The sequence below is a fragment of the Mytilus trossulus genome, chromosome 6 (assembly GCF_036588685.1).
Source record: "Mytilus trossulus isolate FHL-02 chromosome 6, PNRI_Mtr1.1.1.hap1, whole genome shotgun sequence".
In the NCBI taxonomy this organism is placed as follows: domain Eukaryota; kingdom Metazoa; phylum Mollusca; class Bivalvia; order Mytilida; family Mytilidae; genus Mytilus; species Mytilus trossulus.
This window is the reverse complement of record NC_086378.1, coordinates 1,497,708-1,511,566: the sequence shown is the minus strand read 5'-3', so window position 1 is coordinate 1,511,566 and position 13,859 is coordinate 1,497,708. Positions and strand designations below refer to the sequence as shown.

Sequence of the window (13,859 nt, the reverse complement as noted above, 5' to 3'; positions counted from 1 at the left end):
CGAGAAAACTAACGGCCTTATTTATGTAAAAAAAAAGAACGAAAAACAAATATGTAACACATAAACAAATGACAACCACTGAATTATAGGCTCCTGACTTGGGACAGGCACATAAGGCATGCTGTACAATCACACATTTCTGTTGTCTTCTGTGACACAGATAAATTATAACGACCGACTCGTGATGAAGTTATTAAAATTTTCGGGGGATGACCTCAACTTTATTCCTTAGTTAAATCGCTATCTTATACTCAGCGACTATCTCGTACACAAGCTCTTGGATATTGTGAATATATACTATGGTAACATTTGTAAACAATCAAGTGTATATAGATATAAGAAGCTGTGGTATGAGTGCCAATGAGACAACTATCTATCCAAGTCACAATTTATAAAATTTAACCATTATTGGTCAAAGTGCGGTCTTCAACACGGAGACTTGGCTCACACCACACAGGAAGCTGTAAAGGGCCACACACATTATAAGTGTTAACCCACTCAAACGAAAAAAACAACGGTATACTATATATAAAAAAAAACAGAAACGAGATACACTTATCAACCACATCAGAACATCAGATTCCGGACTTTTTCTTAATAAAAATCGAATACATTCTTTCTATAATGTTTGTTAAAAAGTCCTGATTCTGTTTATTTCTTCTAGGTGAATATCACAACAGACGGTGTGGTAGATACAGGGTTTACACAGTGTATATTATTATGTCCGTTCAGAAGTCCGGAAATTGGTTGTTACACAGCATCAGGATTTTCTAAAGTCCATATCCCTATTGTTTTGCTGAACTCAAAAACAGTCCAGTGCGATTTAAGTCAGTTGCGATATTTCACTCGGGCTAAAGCCTACAAAATATTAGTTGCAGTAGAACAAAAAGAGATTTTGGATCTATCAAGGTACAGACTTGAGTTATCATTGATATGTTTATTATTATAAATTAACTGATAACAAAACTTTGAATTTTAGAAAAAAAAGGCTTTTCTACCTCAGGAATAGATTACCTTAGCTGTATTTGGCAAAAAATTAATAATTTTCGGTCCGCAATGCTCTTCAACTTGGTACTTTATTTGGCCTTTATAAAATTTTCGATTCGAGCGTCACTGATGAGTCTTTTGTAAACAAAACGCGCGTCTGGCGTAAATTTTAAATTTTATTCCTGGTATCTATGATGAGTTTATTTGGTTTTATCAGGTTTTAAGGACTTTCACTTCTTGATCTACCTTGGTTTTTTTATGGCTTTTTCAAAACTATTGAAAAAAATTATTGCAAAAATATAATTAAATCATTGCATGTATTTTTAATTTTATATGTAAAACAGCTTTTAAAAACGACTAAAACATTTAAAATCAATCATCGTTATTTAATTTGTATAAGTGAATATTTTCGACTCAAACATCACTGAAGAGACATTGATTGTCGAAATGTGCATCTTTTGAAAATATATTTTAATGGCATGTACACATATTATTTGTAGGTTGCAGTCTTCAGACTTTATCATCAGAGCCGAGGCTCCAGTTATACAAGCTGCCATATTTGATAGAAGTTTTTGTTACTTCAGTATTATATTCAATAGAGATATAACTGGACCAAATGAATGCAGCGATATATTCCATTTGGATACTTATAATTTATTAGGAACAGGTATTCTCATATCTATAAAGTTGAATTGCTAGATATATGTTAATGGTAGGGACTAAAATGTTTCTGCTTTAAATTGAATTAATAGACTTGTCGCACCTTATTTCGAAAATGAAGATTACATATTTCTTTTTTTTTTTTTTCAAATGAGTTAAAAAAAAAAGAAAAAAAAAGAAATGTGTGTTTTATTAGATCTACCACAATAGAAGATTTATTTTTCGAACAAAGCTTCTTTACAACTAATATGTACATAAAGGCAACATTAGTAGTATACAGCTGTTCAAAAGTCATCAATCGATTGATAAAATCAAATCCGGGTTACAAACTAAAACCGAGGGAGGAACACATCAACTATAAGAGGAACACAACGGAACAACGGAAAGACTAATGGGCAACAAGAACAAAAGCCAACATACACAGAAACTTACTATTTGTTAACAAATGCCATCTTCCTGACTTGGTAGAGGATATTTTAAGAAAAATGGTGATCTGAACCTGGTTTTATGGCTAGTCAAACTTATCGCATATATTTCAATGTTAAAATATATCTCTGATATGATAATACAGGAATACAGCACAGAAAATGTAAAGAACACTCAACACTGAGAATCGCATTCATAAATAATATAATAAAATTGAGAAAGGAATGTGTCAAAGCGACAACCACCCGACCATAGAGCAGACAAAAGCCGAAGGCAACCAATGGGTCAATCGCAAATTTAAGATGTAAGCTGTAGAATAATCACGGCCATCTTCCATTAACAACAGCACAGCGCAAACTTGGTTTTGTGACATGTATTCATACAATTGTATGAAACGAGATCCAAAATGATACAATGATTTTCACAAGAGTAATACTAACTAAAAAAACTGTTGAAATGTTTTTGACGTAGAAATCCAGTAGTAAAATTTGATGAATATAAGAAGCGTATTGTGTGATGCTAAAATATCTCCTCAATATGTATAATATGATAACTTTATAGTTTGTATACTGGTATTATTTGTATTTATTCTCACGTAAATTTGACTTTTTCTCTTTCGCTATAGATCCACATTGTATAACTGTTGGTAAGAGAGTACTTGTAGACCTTGGCAGAGATAATACTCTACGACCAGGTCATACCATAACATTAAAAACATCAGCAATATACCGCATTGGAGCAATGCAACAGTATGCAAAGTTCGCTACAGGAAGTACAAATATAAGCACACCAGTAAATGCGGTAAATGATTGAAATAAAATTTTTGAATATAATTCGATGTTATACAATGTATTCGATTATTTTTAAGGCAAAACTTACAAGAATTAAACAACGAATTGTTAATTACGATGATCATATGAATCTTTATAGAATCAAATTAGTTTTTTCTAAAGTGTTCCTTCACATTCAAATACGAGTCTTGTTTGCTTTAAACAGTTTACAGAAGAATTTATTTTTGATATCGAGTAGTTGTTTTATGACACTACGTCTTCTTGAAATATTATTTAAAAAACCAGAGCTTAAAGTGTCGGTCGTTTTTTCCATGTTTTAATCGGCAAATTAGTTATAAAAGTAATAGAAAGGTATAATTATTAAAGTTTTAAAAAAAAATTATTTAGATGCATCCCGAGTTTTCCCTGACTGGACCATCAGTAGTTGGACGTTGCGAATCATTTAATGTGGTACTGAAACAGACAAATAGTGGCTGTATAAAATTAAGATCTCATTGGTCCATTCAGGCCAATCAAGGTAGGAAATAGAAGTGATACTTTACCAAGAAGCTCTAATATAATTATTTAGAAATTCAGTGTTCAGATATCAAGTTTAAAGTACGAAAGCACATCTAATGATTTAGTTGAAATTCAAGCTGGCTGTAAAAACTGCGAGCATTTAATGTGATTAAAAAATGTAACCACCGTCACTGTCATCTTATATGTATTTATTCATTTGACAATAGACAATTGAATGTTTGTCGTCACTTTTATAGAAAGGAAAAAAAACTACAACTGTTTTTATTGTCTACAAAATATGTATGATTTCAATTTATATAGTTAAGGATCAACGCGCTATATGAACATGATGAAATAAATTCCTTGATTGGCAATGCAATTGGTGGTAATGTTTCTGATCAAATTATTTTAAAAAAAATACTGGAAGAAAAATAATTTAAATAGTGAATATTATTAATTTGAAGTTATTATTTCAGTTTTAGCGCCTGGAAATACTTCTTGGGACAACTCTACCTCTTTTACTTCCCTTATGCATAAAGTCAATTCACTGAAAAATAGTCCTAGGATGTTAGCAATACACCATGATGAGGTAATTTCATTTTAGTTTATATGTTTTATCAGTCTTACAACCATTCGACAGATCTATTAATATAGGGTAGCGAAATCTTTCGAGGTTTGTCGATTGAATTCACAACGAAAAAAAACTAATTTATTTTGCATAAATAGAAAAACTCATGATATAAAACCAAACGACTAATCAAAATATGTGAAATAAAATGACAAAATGAATGTCAGAATAATGTGATAGTTACTGATACTTGAGAAAAAAACTCTTTTGCCTTGATACCGAAACGCGGGGTTTTCATACACAAAGTTGGGTGTCATTTTGATGTTGACCATGTCTCTATAGCTCTTCCACTGCTTGCATATGGTATTTACAATATTTCATTTGAGCATTGCATTTTTTGTCGAAATATTGTAACCACATGAACATCAACGCTTTGTTATGCATTAAACAGTGTACATTTGGTGCATTTTCAGATACAACCTGGGGAAAATGTTGAATTCAGTGTAACTGTTGAAGATGATTTAAATGGCTTATCATACGTTGCCAGACACAATGTTTCCCGAGAGATGACCATGAACCCTCTATCTGTATCTTTAATGTTACTTGGCAATACAGCTCATGTTGACCCTGCCAATATAATACGTTTCTATGCCACAGCCAAAGTACCAGAATGTTACAACTTGACGGAGGTAAATACGATTGCTAATTAGCTCAGTAGTCATTACGTTAATACCGTCCTGATTTTCGTAATATAAATCTTCAATTGTTTTGATTTAAGACATCATTGGTTTCAAATATTCCATTTTTTTCACGTTCCTAATGAAGGTAAACTCAAAGAAAGCGTAGAAAATTAATAACGTGTTGTTTTCATTTTCTTAATAACAAATATGGCTATTTTTAACTATTTTATTTAAAATTTGAAACTGATGCAACGAAATAAAGTAAGTCACATGCATAAGTCTGAATTTAAACTGTTGATATCACATGTCATTTTTTTTTCTTTTTTGAAGGAAATCGTTAAATTTAGTTGGCAAAGTGGAACCTCCGATTTTAGTTTGTCAGTATTTAATGACAAGCCAATATCAGCAATCAGACCGAACACATTGCGAGGTGGCAGCATGTATACAGTTACAATAAATGGTAGAGTTTTATCACTTTAAAAAACAGTTGATCTTTTACTAACTTTTATAGCCTGTTATCTTTTTCATGTATTAACTTAATTGAAATAACAAAAATACCGAACTTCAAAGAAAATGCAAAACGCAAAGACAAAAATGGTAAACTCATAAGCCCAAACACATCAATGGAAAATGACTTTCATAATCATGACTCGTTTTCATCCTAATATTTATTAACTAGTTTCGAGAGGGCAACTCTAGCAAAAGACAATACAAATACAACAGATAAACATACATAAAAAAAAATATCATTTAGCATCGTCTGTTACTCCGTGTTAATTTGAATTTCTACTAGTATTTGAAATAATTACTTTCAACCGAGATAAAATAAACGTTAATTTGATTATTACAGATGACAAATGACATGCAAATCCGTAAAAAAGCACAACTCTATCAAGGAAACCAGATAAAAGATAAGATAGTATTATGTTAAAAGTGATATGAGACTTTTCATTGTAGGAAAACTAGTTTAAGTAAAGGATCTTAAATCAACATTACGTAATCCAAAGAGACATAAAGAAAAAAGTAAAATCACAAAAATACTGAACTCAGAGGAAAATCAATTTGGAAAGTCCATAATCACATGGCAAAATCAAAAAACATAACGCATCAAAAACGAATGGACAAGAACTGTCATATTCCTGACTTGGTACAGGCATTTTCAAATGTAGAAAATGGTGGATTAAACCTGGTTCTATAGCGCTAACCCTCTCACTTTAATAACAGTCTCATCAAATTCCGTTACATTTACATGATGCGTTAAATAAACAGTCACAATCAATAAAATAGTCAAAATATGGGAACATCAGTCATCATCGTATAACAATTTAACAGGACACAACAACATCTACTATCTACGAACACATGGATTCTGAACCATCTTCACATTTTCCAAGACCAAAACAACTGCAACCGCAGAGATATCACTAAAATTATAACATTTTTCTTCTTCAGCATTCTTTGAAGACGACCCTACGGCGGAAGCTGTTGATTTTGTAACGTTCCATACAATCAGTAAACCATTGGCTGTTACCATCGATGGCGGTGACTTCATGGTATTTGCTACTCACCAGGAAGTCGTGCTTGATGCTGGCATTTCACAGGATCCTGATAGACAGAACTTACCCAAGTTCTTTACTTGGACATGCGAATATGCAAGTTTAGCTTATTGAAAATAATCGACTAAAACTATTTTAATCTTATAAAAGTCATTGAGTAAACAACATTGTTTTACAAATAAAAAAACAACAAACGAAATATTTATGATAATACCAGCGGCGGATCCAGGGGATGGGAGAAAGGTTCCGGGAGTTGGAACCCCCTTTTTTGAACGATCAATGCATTTGAATGGGAGCATATAGTTGGCACCAACCTCCGCCACTCCCTTACTCTGGCTTGTGACACCCCCCTTTGCTCTGGATTGGGACTCCTGCTTTTAAAATGGCTGAATCCGCCACTGAATGCTACCTTTCGGATTCTTCATTTTAAAATTGATGAATATCATTTATACATTCGTTGATCAGATTTCAATAATTTTATTTGTAAATTGTGTATTTGCTTGGTAACGACAAAGAAGATATATTGAGATAACCGCATATACTAATAAAAAGGGAAGACATCTGAGAGACTGGGTGCATTACATTTAGTAAAGCTTAATTCCGTAAAATCTAATAATACGGATAAAGAGTAATTCATCACAGAGAAATTCAACCAATATAGTATGCATTTATTTTTTTTAACCTAGTGTGAGAACTTTATAGAGACTATTGAGAGTTTTGAATTTAAACGATGCCTTATCACTTGTCTAGCATCAATTTTTTTGCCAAAGTGTGCACCTTCTCAGTGTTGAATAGTTTTTAAACATGTTTTCCAAATGTTTAGACAAACTTGGTGAGATTTTAAAAATTCAAATGTTTTTTTTTCTTTTCCTTGATTGTGTAATTCTTGATTTAATTAGAAGAAAAAGTTACAATTGAATGAAGTTCATACCAGTGAATAAGTTTTGTTATATTTAAAAGAAAAATGTTATTATAAAAAAGAAGATTTGGTATGATTGCCAATGAGACAACTGTCCACAATAGACCAAAATAACACAGACATTAACAACTATAGGTCACCGTATGGCCTTCAACAATGAGCAAAGCCCATACCGCATAGTCAGCTATAAAAGGCCACGATAAGACAATGTAAAACAATTCAAACTTGAAAAGTAACGGCCTAATTTGTATAAAAAAATGAATTATTGTCAATTTGTTAATTTTAGGAAAATGGTTATCCCTGTTTAATACTACATGGAAATGATACTGTTCATATGTCATCAGTGTTTACATTCAATGAGAGGATTGTAATACCAGCCAATACATTAGCTGTTGGCGACAAGTAAGCCAATATAACTTTTTTATATGTATGGATATATAATCAGGATAATTGTAAGTAAAATATTATAACTGTTAAAGGAAATAAATAAAGGCAACAGTAGAACACCGATGTTCTAAACTCAAAAATCGATAGTGATAGTCAAAAACAAATCCGGGTCATAAAATGGTTTTATAAAATGGTTTTATAAAATAAGAGATATCGTGATAAAATTCGCGTGTTGAAACAAGGAGATGATGAATATTATTATGTCTTTGCAATTTATTAAAAGGGAATTTAGATCCGAATAAGAAAACACAATTAAGGTTGATTTTTATTTGTCTGACTGTTATTAAAGCGGGAAAATTAAAATAAAAATATTACTTCGTTATTAGGATGTAGTTTAGTTTAGGTTAGTGAAAAAAGTTGAAAACATCACAGATTTATTATTGACTTGAATTGAGTCATTAATTCAACTCATTTTGGTACGTGTTCATGCAAACTTTTAATTTGACATTAAGGGGAGATGTGTTCGCCATCTTCAAATATTAATATCGGGTAATATGACCGTCTAATCTTCGGAGGTCATTTCGTGGATTATTAGACGACATATGGTCTTGCTGATACTTTTTTTTGGAACATGTGCATTTTTAATTGTGTGGGTTTTTTTTTAAGACATTTGTAATTTTGATATTCGTTTCAGTATGTTATGAAATATATATAAATATTAGAACTAAGTTGATATGGTTTACATGAATTTGACTAATGATGCTTTACGAATTAAATCTAGAAAGGGAAAATACCAACGTTTATTCACTTCAGTGTTCTGTTGTTCTGTTGTTCTGTTGTTTTTCTCGTATATTTGAAGCGTTTCCTTCGGTCTTAGTTTGTAATCCGGTTTTGTCTCAATCGATTTATGACATTTCATTTGAACAGCAGTATGGTTATGTTTATTTTTTTCAGAATGATGTGGATAGTTACGATGACGGTCGGTCAACGTACGGGTAATTTCACGACAACTGTAGAAATTGTAAATGTCTTTCCACCATCATTAGTTTTACAACTCACAAATATTATAGTAAACCCTGGAGATAAACTTAGAATTCCGTGTGCAGTTACGTCTCATGGTCCAGTTATGATGATGTGGTCTTCCTCATCCGATAATGGTAAGACAATTTCCCTTATTTTCCACAAAATCCCAGAGCTGTGAAGTGCCGAATGTGTATTACTTAAGTTTTAACTTGTATCGACTTTTCCTGTACTTGTGTCAGACCATTTTCATTTTTTACCTGTTGCTGACAATAGATTTGCTTGCCTTTATGTTTATAATTTTTCGATGTTATTGTGTGTTTTTCTCTTTATATCTATAATAACAACAGTATTGTTTAATATTTGGCAAGCTACAATTGCAAACTATTACTATTTTTTTTATTCGTATGATTGCATTCTTACATTTTTCTGCAACTTTTTACTGAGAGAAGAATATATATATATAGGAAAGAGAATTTGACAATTTCGTAAGATTTTGAAATTGACTATTGCAACACAGTTGTTCCGTTTCACGATTTTATTTTAAACCAACAAACATGAAAAATGCCAACGGAATAACTAACTTTTGTTCATTTTTAGGTTTTGATTCAATCGATCTTTCAACTATACTTCCTTCTGAGTCAATACTTCAAGAATCAACAGAATCGGTAACAAACAAGGACTTTTCCTTGTTCCTTGACTTGTCTGGCATTGCCACGCTACCAGCAGGAGCTACATTTGTATTTATTGTAACAGCGTTTGCCCTAGATAACGAACAGAGTAGTACCCAGAGGGTTCATGTTACAGTTAATTCGCCACCAACAACTGGCGATATCCAGGTAAATCGAATGTTGTTTTGGTATTTTGATCAAAGGTGTGTACTACTGGATTGAAAAGGCTTCGCTATGATGGGTGCTTAGATAAGTCGCATTACAAATTTGTGAAATCTGTCAGTGCAACATTCGAGTACTAAAATAGCAAACCTACGGAAATTCAAAACGGAAATTTTCTTATCAAATGTCAAAATCGAAATCTCAAACACATCGAACGAATAGGCAACATGCATGTGAAATTTAAAAAAAAGATTAATCCTCTTCACCCCAAAAAAAAATCCCACAAACAAATACAAAATATCTGACATAATTTGTGATGCCACAAACCACATTGTACCTTTTTGGATAGTTTCAGTTGATTACCTTAGCTGTATTTGGAAACACTTTTAGGATTTTTTGTCCTCAATGCTCTTCAACTTCGTACTTTATTTGGCTTTTAACTTTTTTGAATTCGAGTTTTTTTAAACGAAACGCGTGTCTGGAGTATATACAAAATTTAGTCCTGGTATCTATGATGAGTTTATTGTTTTCTTTTATAACGGCAGATAAGCCCGTCTAATGGAACATCAATGACCACAGATTTTACTATAGATGTAGGCGATGGTTGGACTGATATAGATGGAGATAGTACGGTATTCTTTTTCTCTGTGAAGGAATCTAATCTCGGCAGAATACGTCTGAACGCCAGGGGTCTATCTGACGTATACAGCTATATGTTTAAATTGACGGAAGGTACTTTTATTAGTATAGAATTGCAGTAATTAAAGTTGCTTGTGTATTTTGTGTGTCAGTCCTTGCAGAGTAAATAGAAACCTAAATCAAAATAATTAAATACCGGATTATTGTGGCAACCATGTTTTTGTGTTAAAATAATTAGTGTTGTTTTTACTTATATATTAATATTATTATTCGAAGACTCAGTCTGGTTAATGACAATTACAATCAAAACCGATGAGTAAACAAAGACTCAATAATAAATAAAAAACAATACGAACTTCACTAAAAACCGGGAGTGAAATCAGGTGCTCCGTATACGGCACCCGTCGTGTTATTTCTTTGTTCAGTTCGGAAATGATGGAAGGTTAATTTGCGAAATTTTTTGAAAAATACTTAGACTCCCAAAAAAATTGGTAAAACAAACATAATGCAGCCAATTTGATGTAAATTTGATAAAATTCAAGTATTCTAAAATATTATGTTGATAACAGAAACGTCAATACAAAGGCGTTAAAGCATACAATAGAACTGATATTAGAACATTGTACACTTTGCAAATGAAGACACAGGAATTTTGTTTTACAACAATCAGGTAAAACACCGTATAATTATAATGCGTAGATCATATATGACTCTATTAATGAAATCACACAACTCTTATTGAGAATAATAAAAAAAGGACATAATAAACAGTACATATACATATATCTTTTTTTTTATAAGGAACCAATGGACAATCTGATTTTGCACTTTGAAAATCAGAATTTTATCCCTTATAGGATGACATAAATGGGGTTCTTTGTGAACATATGGTTTGTAGTTTAAAATCGACTACAAAAATATGAAAGAGGGACGAAAAATACCAGAGGGACACTCAAACTCATAAATCGAAAATAAACTGACAATGCCATGGCTAAAAATGAAAAAAAACAAACAGGCGAAGAACAGTACACATGACAGATGTGTCGTATACGGTACAGGGAATGCTTACCCTTCCGGAACACCTGATTTCACTCCCAGTTTTTTAGTGGAGTTCGTGTTATTTCTTAATTACTAGCATTATTTATAACTGTTGACGTAAATGACCTCTGTTTTTGTGAGTCTTTGTTTACTCCTTGATTTTGATTGTTATTTGCACTATCATCCTGATACCTTTGATAACTATTCTAGGTATTTATGACGTTATAGTTGAACTATGCGATACATATGGAGCATGTTCGAATGTAAATTTAAAGGCAGCTATTACTGTGTTGGGCAAGACTTTTACTGAAGCAGAAATTGACCAAGCTGCCGCGTCAATAACAGCAACTCTCAAAACAGGTAACACCAATTTAAAACATGATATGATAGATAAGAGAAGACTTGTATTTCCCCCCAGTTTCTACGAAAAAAGATGTTTATTATAAAATTATTTGCCCAGATCCATCAATCAAATTCGTTCATCTAGTATATGTTTGTCTGCATTATTGTACTTTGAAGATATTAACGGGATCTACATATAGTTCTACAATGTTTCAGGTGTCGCTCTAACTCGTATAAACTCAATTAAAAAAAAATCCGTCTGAAGACATATCTCAGAACAAACTTGTTGAGAATACGTATTTTAATTAAAATTAAGAATAGAAAGGAGTAAGTTGCCAAGGTGAAAAAATCAGACCAAAGAGCAGAAAACCGATGGGTGTTCCACACACAATTTCAGTTGAAATAAAGCTACTCATTAAAGCATATTTTTTATTTAATTGTGTTAAAGCTCTTGAAATTAAAAAAATATTCATTCATGATTTCATAAAACAATGAACAAGATAAATGGTTTTGTAAGATTGTAATGTATTTTTTGGCTTGTAATGTGTCTTGATACTATCTGACTAACTTTATTGTGTGTGAAAGGTTAGTTGTAAACATTTGAATTTCTGTAAGTTAAAAATGATATTTTTTTTTACAGATATGAATGCAGCTATAAGAATGGCTATGACAATGTCCAGTCTCCTTGTATCTGATGACCAGAACAGCACTGGTTCTGTTTCCCTTGTTATCAATGAAGTAGCTACCAGTTTATTTATTTCTGTGGTTGCAGCGTAAGTATAAAGGCAACAGAAGTATACTACTGTTCGAAATTCATTTATTGATTGAGAAAAAAACAAATCAAGGTTACAAACTAAAACTTAGGGAAACGCGTTAAATATAAGAGGAGAACTACGACACAACAGAAACACAACATTAAAATGTAACACACACAAAAACGAACTATTATATAACAATAAAATTGAGAATGGAAATGGGGAATGTGGCAAAGAGACAACAACCCGACCATAGGAAAAACAACAGCAGAAGGTCACCAACAGGTCTTCAAGGTAGCGAGAAATTCCCGCACCCTGTAACGTCCTTCAGCTGGCCCCTAAACAAATATATGCTAGTTCAGTGATAATATAACAATGTCCATTTTCCTGGCTTAGACCAGGACATTTTAAGAAATAAAATGCGGCTTGAACCTGGTTTTGTGGCATGCCAAATCTCCCGCTTTTGTGGTAATGTTAAATATAACATGAACATGACAACATTACATGGCAGGACTACAATACAAATAAATGGGAGAACATATAGGACAAAGACACACACGAAGAATATCTAACAAAAGTTACCAGGTTTATAATTTAATACGCCAGATGCGCGTTTCGTCCACACAAGACTAAACAGTGACGCCCAGATTGAAAAAAATTCGAAAGCCAAAACAACAAAGTTGAAGAGCACTGAGGACCAAAAGTTTCAAAAAGTGGTGGCTTATACGGCTAAAGTTTTCTGCCTGGGATAAGAATATACTTATTTAAATATTTAGAATAATTCATACTTTTGCAAACAGTAAATATTATAAAATGACTATACATTACATGAAGCATCTTAAACCAGAACATAGAAATACGCAGCCAACTTAGCAAAAGCCATCATCGCACAAAGTGACGTCACATTTGAATTTCTAAAAGTAACTAGATAATTAATTGTATTATCTAGCTATGTCGGTGTTTCTTTTGAACCAAACTGTAAACCAAATACATTGTATAAATTTCGTTGACCCAAACTAAAATCTATAGCTAATAAATTAACTTGGTGATTAGTTATCTTTACCACAACACACGAATATAACAGAAAACACTACAAACTGTGGGACATTTGACAAAATCCGACGAGAATAACAAATATAACATCAAAACTAAATACATGAATTTGGAATAGAAAAGTACCGTGACACGTCTTATAGCAATGCGAGTTCACACTCAGCAAAACAGATACAATCGGGAATAAAAGAGGGACGAAAGATACCAAAGGCACAGTCAAACTCGTAAATCTAAAACAAACTGACAACGCCATAAGTCACGTTCGCTAATTAAAAGATCAGACGACATGATGACAAACCACAATCTAACACGTGGTTAAAATGTTTAGTTAGTTTGGACAAAGACATATCGTATGGATCAACCAATACGTGATGGTGTCCGTAAAATTTGCGGAGTTTATTTATTATTCCTCATAACTTAGTTTGAGCAGTTTCTGCGTTAGGAGCACACTCCTGTATATGAAGTCCGTATAGTGAGAACATGTACGAGAATAACATATCAATTGAGATATGTAAACACCATACGAAGGGGCAGAGGGCATGTTACTGCTAAGAATAAGGAAATTGAAATCGGCCCGTTTATCATAGACTTTCGTGTGAAGTCATACATCTGTGTCAATATTCAGGAAAAGGTCAAGGTATGAAGCAGACCTTTTAGTATCAGAAGTATAATATGTGACGTGATGCACATGCCATTTGGGGAGGAGT

At 32.4% G+C, this 13,859-nt stretch overlaps 1 protein-coding gene across 1 annotated transcript in view; it reads left to right on the top strand.

Moving 5' to 3' along the window:
• Positions 1-13,859, top strand: part of LOC134722256 (uncharacterized) — a 42,943-nt gene that overhangs the window by 15,656 nt on the left and 13,428 nt on the right. The window contains exons 16-29 of the mRNA XM_063585864.1: positions 665-909; positions 1,488-1,654; positions 2,699-2,874; positions 3,252-3,381; positions 3,839-3,951; positions 4,404-4,619; positions 4,941-5,070; positions 6,063-6,262; positions 7,372-7,487; positions 8,427-8,629; positions 9,093-9,331; positions 9,871-10,057; positions 11,213-11,362; positions 11,985-12,117. Of these exons, the coding sequence (XP_063441934.1) occupies positions 665-909; positions 1,488-1,654; positions 2,699-2,874; positions 3,252-3,381; positions 3,839-3,951; positions 4,404-4,619; positions 4,941-5,070; positions 6,063-6,262; positions 7,372-7,487; positions 8,427-8,629; positions 9,093-9,331; positions 9,871-10,057; positions 11,213-11,362; positions 11,985-12,117 (2,405 nt within the window). The remainder of the gene's footprint in view (positions 1-664; positions 910-1,487; positions 1,655-2,698; positions 2,875-3,251; positions 3,382-3,838; positions 3,952-4,403; positions 4,620-4,940; positions 5,071-6,062; positions 6,263-7,371; positions 7,488-8,426; positions 8,630-9,092; positions 9,332-9,870; positions 10,058-11,212; positions 11,363-11,984; positions 12,118-13,859) is intronic.